At 39.0% G+C, this 10,292-nt stretch overlaps 1 protein-coding gene across 1 annotated transcript; it reads left to right on the top strand.

Moving 5' to 3' along the window:
• Window positions 1-6,961: 6,961 nt before the first annotated feature.
• Window positions 6,962-7,394, top strand: LOC114901879 (40S ribosomal protein S26-like). Its single transcript, XM_029234063.1, has one exon. It carries the CDS (start codon window positions 6,962-6,964, stop codon window positions 7,259-7,261), a length of 300 nt encoding a protein of 99 aa, XP_029089896.1. The 3' UTR covers window positions 7,262-7,394.
• The last annotated feature ends 2,898 nt before the right edge of the window (window positions 7,395-10,292 follow it).

The raw sequence follows: 10,292 nt of genomic DNA, 5'->3' as shown, positions 1-10,292 counted from the left end.
ACTGTTGTGACCTCTCCCGTTGCGGAGCACAGGCTCTGGACGTGCAGGCTCAGCGGCCATGGCTCACGGGCCCAGCCGCTCCGCGGCATGTGGGATCCTCCCGGACCGGGGCACGAATCCGTGTCCCCTGCATCGGCAGGTGGACTCTCAACCACTGCGCCACCAGGGAAGCCCAGGGCATTTCTTAATCATAACCCTCTGGTATCCTGGCCATTAAAGATAAACCATGATTAGTCCTAGATTTCTTTACTAGGGAGAAAACATCACAGTTCAGCCACATGAAGACATTGGAGAGCAAGGAACTGAGTTTTGCAAAATAAAGGATCCAAACATTTGAGCAGGTGTCAATTCAGTTGAAACTCTGACCAAAACCAATAGTGTTTGGTGTGTATAATGTCCATGGGAGGACTGGGATTGGTGGTGGCTCTGGTTGTTAAAGAGGAAGCAGAGAGTTGGAAACTCAGAAATGTTCTGCTTAAACCTGAGTCCCAGGGAAGGCTAAGAATGAGCTGATGACTCAAAGAATCTTTAGATCAGAAAAGACACAAGCAGCCTCTGACAAGAAGGAGGGCTGTGCGTAGCTAGGTTAGAATTGTACCCTTTAAAATTCTGGCCCTTAGGGAACAGTTCATTGAGGGTTAGAGTGGATCCTGAGGATAAATGCAAAATTTACCAGGAAATAAATTTTTTTAGTGACAACTGTTAGTTTCAAAGTTATGGGCTATAATAGGTACATATTTTGTATACTTTCTCAACCCAGATAATTCATTTAGTTAACATGAATATTTCATATTGCTTTAATGTAACTCAATATGATTATAATATTAGTAGGTATGGCGAAAAATGCTTCATTAACTCAGGTACAGGAAATGGAATCAGAATTTTTAAGTGATTTTGCACAAACTTCTAGGCTCCAAATGTATATTTTCAAAATGTAAAGTGTTGATATTAACACTATAATGCAGAAATCTTTTTCAAGTTGATGTAACGCAATTTACATTTATTCCTGATGTAAAAGGTAAAGCCTTTTGAGAAAAACAGGTTTACCTCACCCAGGAAAAGTAATACTGGATCTATAAATAAATCTCATACCCATTTGCCCAAGTCTCCAACTAAAAGATTCCCAAGTGTGCCAGATAATGGTTACCCTCTTTTAATCAATATTTCTAACCACAATATTTCAGTGCAGTTGAAAACATAAAACAATTCCTGGAAATTAGAAATATGACTAATATTCAAATACAGATTTACTGTAGATTTGAAAAGGTTTACATCTGACTATTTTTTCTTTCAATATATAAGAATGATAATAGAGCCTTTATAGGCTTTAAGGTTTACAAAATATCTTCTTACACTGTGACTTTCTCTAAGTGACTATGGGGATTGTGTTCCTACTCTGTTTGATCTTTACTCAGTCATGCCTCATATTTTGACCAGTGGCCCTTTTCAGAATTAACATTTTAACTGAATACCACCCAGGAGATCTGTTCCTCTTCTAATCTTTCTTAGCAGTTTACAAATAATTTACATCATTTACCATTGTCTCTCAGTATGTCCTTGCAGTGTTACTTTTCAAATTTTTGTTATAGCATCTGCTTTGACAGACCACACAGCAGTTGTTTGGGATCCTAGCATCCATCACTTACTCCTCATATCAACTGGACAATGTATAGGAAGCCTTGCTTTGAAGAATTTAAGCTTGTTGTGGTTCAGTACCCAGTTGGTCATGAGAGCCTCTGGCTTCTGAGTTAGCTTTAACTTTGGCTGAGCAACAGTGAAATTACTATGGCAATGTCATATGCAACAGGAGGACATAAATTTGGTGGGAAATTATTCTGCTTAAAATACCAAACATTTCAGAAATTTTTTTAACGTTTTGCTTGGAAGGATCACTAGGGGGAAAAAATCTAGATTTAAGACAAATGCAGAAAACAGGCTATAAAATATTTACAGCCAGTGATTAGCTAAGAATTGATCCAAGGTAAATTAACAAAAAATCCTCGAAGGGGGGAGTTATAAATGATGTGTTTGCTCAGGCAGTGAGGGTAACATTTTCACTAAGACTGGATAATCATGGGTTGAACACAAGCATGTGAGTTTATTTTCCTTTGTGATATGGATTGGAGACGTCAAGGCTGTACGAACAACTTAAAAGAAGCTGTGTTTCTTAGGTATATAATTAGGACCAGAGAGTGGAAAGTTAATATATTCTAGCTAATTAGTCTAAATTGGAGCAGACAGAAGTGATAAATTAAAACCTGGCCAGGAAGCTCTGCAGCTTCTAAATCAAACGCTAGAAGCATTAAACACACCAGAGGAGCTTGTAAAATTACAGATTCCTAGGCTCCACTCCAGATTCTGATGCAGATTTGGAGTGGAAACCTAGAATCTGAGTATTTGATTTGGAGACAGATGTTCCATGGAACACGCTTTTAAAGAACACTGCTAAATTGTATGACAAATTTACATTTCCTGTTAAAACAAGAAAGGGAACTGGTTTGGAGAGTAAGATGAATGAAAATAATTGTGAAATATAAAATTGCCTTATTTGCCAGAATTGCCAAAGTTCTGCAAGCAAAGCAGCTGTGCCTCAAGAATTTATAAGCAGATATCTGCATATGTTGTATAGTGTATACACTCTGTTTCTTTAATCATTAACTTTTAGTTAGAACCATTGAGACAAGGTTTATATGTACATATATGACCTGTACATGCCTATAGCGTTGAGTGTGGACGTTGATGACAGACTTCCTGGGTTCGAGTCCTGGCTCCATTGCCCAAAGGCTGTGCAGACTTAGGCAAGTTCCTTAACTTTATTGTACCTCAGATTTCTTCCCTGTAAAATGGGAATGATTATAACATTTACATCATGGAGATTATTAAAGAGTAAATTAGTTAACACATATAAAACACTTGGAAAGTTTCCTGGAAGCCTTAAATTATTTCCTTATTATAGTTATTGCCTCATAGAAATCTGCTGAAATAAATTAAATTGATGGACGACGATGACAAACTTCGGATGGATTGAAGGCAGTTATCGCTCAGCCTAAAATGTGAACCCATAAGGAGAGTAAAGTAAATAGAATAAACTCAAGATTAGAGTGAAGCCTGCAATCTGATCTTAAGTGTTATCTGTCTCCCAAGTTCTTTATTGGTGCATTTTCTCTTAGAGGTTAGTTTTAAAATTTTTTCTTAATTACTTATTTTTAAGGCATGAAAGAATTTACTGGAAATCATCTAGGGATACTAGAACAAACTTTTTCTTTTCTTTGGAATCCATGCTTCTCTTATTCTCTGTTCTTCTCCCCAGTGTTGATTTTTCTGAAGCCATGGCTTCAGATATTTTTCAGCTTCTCTCCTGTATCCCAAACACTCAGTATCAATACAATTTTTTAATAATTCTACACATAGTAAAGGAGGAAACTATAAAGTTTGCAAAATAATGTCTTCTTGTTTAATCCCATGGCCAAAAAGTAGGCAATTTGAGAACAAAAAAGCTAAAAAAAAAATCCATCTGTGTCTGAGGAAATTAGCCTGGCAATCATCACCTCAATTTGGTGGTAGAGTATCCAGTTAGGAATGAATACTGAACTCACAAGAGAGATGTTGTTCACAAGGAACTCCATTTAACAGCAGCAAAACTCCAGTTTTGGAGCTGGGATCTGGGACAAAATTCCATATGATGGACATTCTGGGGCAGAAGAGCCCTCACACATGATGCCAAGATTCTGAGTGAGGTAATGGGTTGAAACTAGGAAGAGATACCAGGCTCTCCTTTAACAACATAAAGCAGCAGGGAGACCAATAACAAAGACCTACAGAAATCATCTGTAGATAATTGGATTCCACATCTAGCAGAGGAACTTAATTGTAAGTCCCATTGTATAGGGCATCGGCAGCTGTTGATAACTTCCTGCCCAAATTTGAGTTGGCTCAGTTAACTAGAGCTGGACTGAGCCTTCAGTGGACCTTTAAACAATAGATGAGCCTAACGAATCTTGTTGAGTAAAATAGAATCAAAGATCATTTCTGCGGTGCTGCACTGCTATGCCACTTTGTGATTCAGGGGGATGATAAATGGGTCATGCTGAGTAGAATCGCAAATGGACTCTGGAGAGGATATTGCCAGCAAAGAGCAACAGCCATAGAGAAAATGCCTCACAAGTGAAAGGACTACCTGCACCTTGACAACATGTGTTTTATGCTATGTGACTTCAAATGATTTTAAGAACTGCTTTGTTTTGCTCAATAGAGCAACGTCTAATTGTTTTAATTAACTGGAAAAATGAATTTCTGAGTGAGGTTAAAAAGAAAAGAAAATGCATTGTAAACATTATGAGGAAAGAGATAAAAATCAGAATGATGGTCAAAAGACTTTTATTATAAAACTTGTGTTTTATTCAATAGTTGGCCAGTTTCATCTTAATTTTATGTCAGTTAAGCATTGATGTTTACCCTTTCCCTAGGGTATAACAGTTCTTGCATACAAAGAAAATGTACATTATATTAACAATGGAGAATAACTCTAAAATGATACCTTAGATGAAGAACTTTTTCCTTGCTTTCTTGTTTTCTTCCTCAAGCTTTAATATTTGTCTAAAAACTTTTATTTTGTGCTAGCTCAGTATCTAGAAAAGATTTTTGACTATAGCAATTCAAGGAGAGCACCAAACTTTATAATATATTACTTCAGGGCTTGTCTCTAGGCAAGAAGCAGGAATGGTTGGTACTAATGGGAGCAGAACGGTGCTGAAAGAAAACCAGCTCATGGCATTATGAATCATAGGGCTCTAAAACATTTATAAATGAGTGAAAAGACTTGGGGCTGACATGAATTATGAGTCTCATTATGGCACTATAATATCTCCAGCAATGCTTCAGAGGGGCATGACACCTCCCAGGAAAAGTGGTAAGACTTCCATTACATTACTTTTCTGCTGGTAGTTGGCTATGGTCAAGGTGGGCTATGATCTGTATGCCTGGAGTACACATGGCAACATATCTTTGCATATAAATGTTGGTCAAGATCCTGCAAGACTCCTTTCTTCTAAGTGCCAAGCATTACTCTTGACCTTCAAGAAATATTAACAGGCCCTAGAGTGAGGACAGCATTTCCAATCTTTCCATTTCTTTAAATAGCACTTAGGGAGGCTACAATGCTCCTATTCTTTTCCACATGCTGATAGATACTCAGCAATATTGAAAAAAGATATTTCCCAGAAAAAAAAATATATTAGTTACTTACAGTAGCTGTGAAAAGAAAAAAAAGTGGTGAGCTCCTTATTAGTGCAAATATAAAGGCTCTTAGAATTAGCACATTCTTGATTTTTATCATCTCAATTCAGCCTAGGCTAACATAACTTCACTAATTATTGAAGTGGGTGAATTGAGAGAAAAGACTGTCTGAAGTAATTAAAAGACTGCATTATCAATCCTTTCCTAGAAAAATTTGTATTATTTTCAAGTAAATAGGCTTATCAAAGCATGGCTTTAAGCAATGGCATGTGTTTTTGCTTTCAGTGTTTCCATTACATTTTTGTATGCACACAAATATTTCTGAAATAGCTGCAAAAAGTGTGTTAGCTTAAGGAGGCAAACATTCTGCTTGGAAATTCACTTATGCTGTTCCTGTGTTAAGACTCTCTACACACACACACATACTTCTAGTGTGTGTATATTTATCTATCTATCTATCTCCTACCAATTGTGATGATGACCAATTAGAATTATTGTGATTTCAGTGTGTGGCAGGGATACTGCTATATGGTTGCAAAACTTCTTTTTCCTCTTAGGACAAAACGTAGACTTTGAGAGTGCAGCCTCCTTTCAGTGACATAGGGTCATGTTACTGAGTTCTGGTCTTTAAATGTGAATGGGGGTGATATTTGCCACTTCCAGCCTGGCCTATAGGAACATCCTGACTGATACTTTTTGCTCCCTTTTTTTGTCTCACCAGCTGAACGGAATACAGTAGAGGACTCCAAGGCCTTAGGAAACTGGGAAGCTACCAGATCAAAAGGATCCTAGGTGCCTGAATAATGCCACAACTCCTTGCTGACCCACATCTGATATAAGGTAAGTGACAAACATTTATTATGTTAAGTCACTGAGATTTGGGAGTTATTTGCTATACGTAGTTGTTAGCTTACCCTAGTGAATTAATAATAAATATAGTTTTTAATTTAAAATGTGTGAAAATATGAACTCAAAATATTCCTGTTTAAGACACACAGCAAAATTGAAGACGTATTTTCCTCCTTTTGTCATGTGTTACAGGAATGTCTTCTCAGAGATCTGTAGACTTTCATTTATTAGAAAATTGTGCTATTAGAGAAATTATTGGACCAAATTAAGCAATTCTTAGAAGAAAGTACATCCAGGAACGTGGTTTGGCACATACTCAGGGGCACAAGTCCTGTCACTATTTGGATCCCATCCTCCATCACTTTATTTATCCCTGGATCCTTGTTTTCTACCGCTCTCTCAGCCTCTCAGCCTTCCAGTCCCATTGCTATTCCTAGGTGTCAGTATTCAGTATCTGACCACACACCATCAGAGAATCTCTGTCCTCCACTTCCCTTTCCTTTTCTATTACAACTAGAAAAGGACTTTGGTTAGTTTGTGGAATGACAGCTACAATTAGTATGTGGGCTTTAGCATGTTCATTGGGATTTGCTACACTAATCAGACTAACTTATAGCTTGTAGACTATGAAAGGCTTTTCTTGTAGTGATTAGTATCTACATGTTTTCTGTGTGACTTATCAGTACAGAAGACCTGAATCACTGTAATAACTACAAAAGACGTTACAGAGAAGAGAAAAATAACATTTTTACTTTGAAAACTGCCATAGACTATAAAGCTCATTTTTGTATATTTAAATCCTAAGATATGAATACATAAAGCACATACATACATATACAATTAAGAACTTCATCTAGCTCTCTCGCCTCCTGCCAAGATGACCAAGAAAAGAAGGAATAATGGTCGTGCCATAAAGGGCCGCGACCACGTGCAGCCTGTTCGCTGCACCAGCTGTGCCCGATGCGTGCCCAAGGATAAGGCCATTAAGAAGTTCGTCATTCAGAACATCATAGAGGCCGCAGCCGTCAGGGACATTTCTGAAGCGAGTGTTTTCGACGCCTATGTGCTTCCCAATCTGTATGTGAAACTGCATTACTGCATGAGTTGTGCCATTCACAGCCAGGTAGTCAGGAATCGTTCTCGGGAAGCCCGGAAGGACCGAACACCTCCACCCTGATTTAGACCTGCGGGTGCTGCCCCACGACCTCCACCAAAGCCCATGTAAAGAGCTAAGTCCTTAAAGACTAAAGAAATACTGTCCCCTGGAAAGACAATAAAGTGGAAATTATACTTAAAAAAAGAAAAAGAAATTCGTCTATAATATTTCTAATGATTTCATAAAAGTAAAGTAGGGTTATTTTCTTAAATTATGAGTCCTTATGCTTTCCTTCAGTAAGAACTCTACTTGTTTCCCAGAAAGCTTTACATCTCCCTAAAATTCACATGTTGAAGTCTTAACCCCCCAGAACTTCAGAATGTGACCTTATTTGTAACTAGGGTCATTGCAGATGTAAGTGGTTAAGGTGGGGTCATACTGGAATAGGATGGGTCCCTATTCCAATATGACTGGTGTCCTGATTAAAAGGGGAAATCTGGAGACAGACACACACACAGGGAGACCAGCCATATGAAGACAGAGATCAGCCAAGGGACAGTTTGCCAGCAAACCACCAGAAGCTAGGACAGAGGCACGGGACAGATTCTCCCTCCCAGCCCTCTGAAGGAACCAACCTCAGAGTGATATCAACAAGATGGTGGAATAGGAAGTCTCCTGCTTATCTCTCCCCAGCTGAGCAACAATAAATTGGCAACCATCCATAGGCAAAAGTGCCTTTGTGAGAGATTTGGGATCCAAGTAAGAGACTGTGAAACCCTGGTAGAACCCAAGACCAAAGAGGGCTGTTTTGAAAAGGCAGCCCATGCACAGGTGGCAGACTTTCCAATTGTCTCAGCTACAGACTCGAAAGTAGCCCTGTCTCCCCGTGGACTCCTCTACAGCCCCATTTGGCATTGTCCTGCCACAACACCATCTGCCAAAGGACTGCGCAGGAGTCACACCTGCCTATGCCCCAGGTGTCTAGCCAGCCAACCTCAGTCCTGGCTGTGGACCCTGAAGTGGTGTGTGATCCAGCTCCAACCCCTCTCAGGATGCTAGTCCTGACTCTCCAGGCAAACCCCCCTCCACCGCCCGGGGAGACATGTCTATCTGTGCTCTGAGGCAGGACCTCCAACCTAGGTCCAGCTGCAAATCCTGAACTAGCCCTGTAATTTGGCTTTAGCCCCTCTTAGCCATGAACCAGGAATACTCCTGCCCATCCAGGGACCCACCAGGAGACACACCCTTGTAAGCACCTGGAGGTAGGCCTGCTGACCTGGGTCCAACTGCAGATGTTAAAGGGGCCCTGACACCTGCCTCCAGGCCCTCACAGCCATAGTCCAGGAGCAGTCATGTCTGCCCAGGGACCTCTTCCAGCTTCTGGTGGCTCTTCATATTCCTTGGCTTGTGGCAGCATAATTCCACTCTCTACCTTCATCTTCACATAGTCTTCCTCCCTGTGTCTCAAGTCCCCCATCTCCTTTTCTCTTTTAAGGATACAAATCATTGGATTTACGTAGGGCCCATCTTAAATCCTGGATGATCTCATCTCGAGATTCTTAAATAATCACATCTACAAAGATCCTACAAAGGTCACACTCACAGGAGGTGGGGATTAGGACTTTCCATATCTTTTGGGGGGCCATTATTCAACCCCCCAACTACAACATCTTAAAATAGATAACTGGTAATCAATAAACCTTGGGTATTTAGAGAGTGCTGAAAATATGCAGTGTAACTGCTAAACAAGGACTTTTGAAATAGAAGATAATTTTTGTAATACTGCAAGGGAAATTCTAATAATAGTCTATAACTAAAAATACTAGTCTATCTCAGCAAAACTTGGGAGTAGAGGAGAATGGGAAAGTTTAGGGAAATGAAAGTGTTTCAAAACTGCTAACTTGTTGGAGGGAGGATGAAAGCAGTGGGAAAGTAGAACAGCTTGTTGGGGAAATAGTTGAAGGCTTGTTTTCTAATATTAGAGAACTAAGTGCTATATTATGAGATTCAGAAAAGAAAAGGGAATTTTCTGCCTTTTAACAAGGGAGAAGAAGAAATGAGTGACAACTCTATCAACTCCTCCCCACTAAAAAACGAAAGAAGGAAAGCAACATTGCAAACAGGTAATAGCATAATAAAAATGGAAGAAATAAAGTATATTAAGTAAATCATTAAAAAGGCAGTTGTACCAAAATTATTACATAAGTCTAATATAATTACAGTTAGGTTTTCAACAGGGATTTAAAAAACTACTGAGTTTCAATCATCTTAGAGTTCATGTGGAAGAATAAATATCCCAGAAATTCTAGACAAACACAGAAATTGAGGAAGGGAGGGAGGAGGGGAGGCATTCAACTACTCAGCTGAGCTGAGTTGATAGGAAACAGTGAAGACCTTACACTGAAATTAAATAAATGTAAAGCTACTGTTGGAAAAACTGTCAGAGAAGCAATATAGAAAATCCAGATATAAATCCCAGAATATATGAGAAGTTAATACGCATGCAACAAAGTTGGTACTTCAACTTATCTGAGGATGAGTTGAAAAGAATATCTTCATGTATTCTAGTGTATAGGTGGCATAAATGTGAACTGTTACAACATCTATCGGTATCAGTCTAGTACTATTTACTAGATAATTCCACATAGCCATTGCACCCTTGGAAATCTACCCCATTAAATAAAAGCCTTGATGTAAGCTCTATGGACTGGATTACATCCCATCCCAGAATTCATATTTTGAATTCCAAACCCTCAATGTGATGGTATTTGGAGACTGGGCCTTTGGGAGGTAGAGTTAAAAGAGGTCATAAGGTTGGTGCTCTCATGATGGGGCTACTGTCCTTATGAGAAGGGATACTAGAGATATCTATGCACGGCAAAGATCAGATCAGGGTGAAGATTCAAGGTCTATAGATGCTTTGACCCTACCTACCTTTTTATGTTCAGTTCTTTGTTGTTTAATATTTATTGTTGTCTTCTCAACCAGATTATACATTTCATTCATTCATTCCACAAGCCTATCTAGAACATCCACCATGTGCCAAGCACTATACTAGATACTGAATATAAAAGTATATCTTTAAAAAAGTATATCTAAAACATAGTCCTTG

The sequence above is a fragment of the Monodon monoceros genome, unplaced genomic scaffold (assembly GCF_005190385.1).
Source record: "Monodon monoceros isolate NGI ecotype Baffin Bay Population unplaced genomic scaffold, NGI_Narwhal_1 Super_Scaffold_2, whole genome shotgun sequence".
In the NCBI taxonomy this organism is placed as follows: Eukaryota; Metazoa; Chordata; class Mammalia; order Artiodactyla; family Monodontidae; genus Monodon; species Monodon monoceros.
Note: the sequence above shows the minus strand (reverse complement) of the source record. Positions and strands in the feature narration are given on the sequence as shown.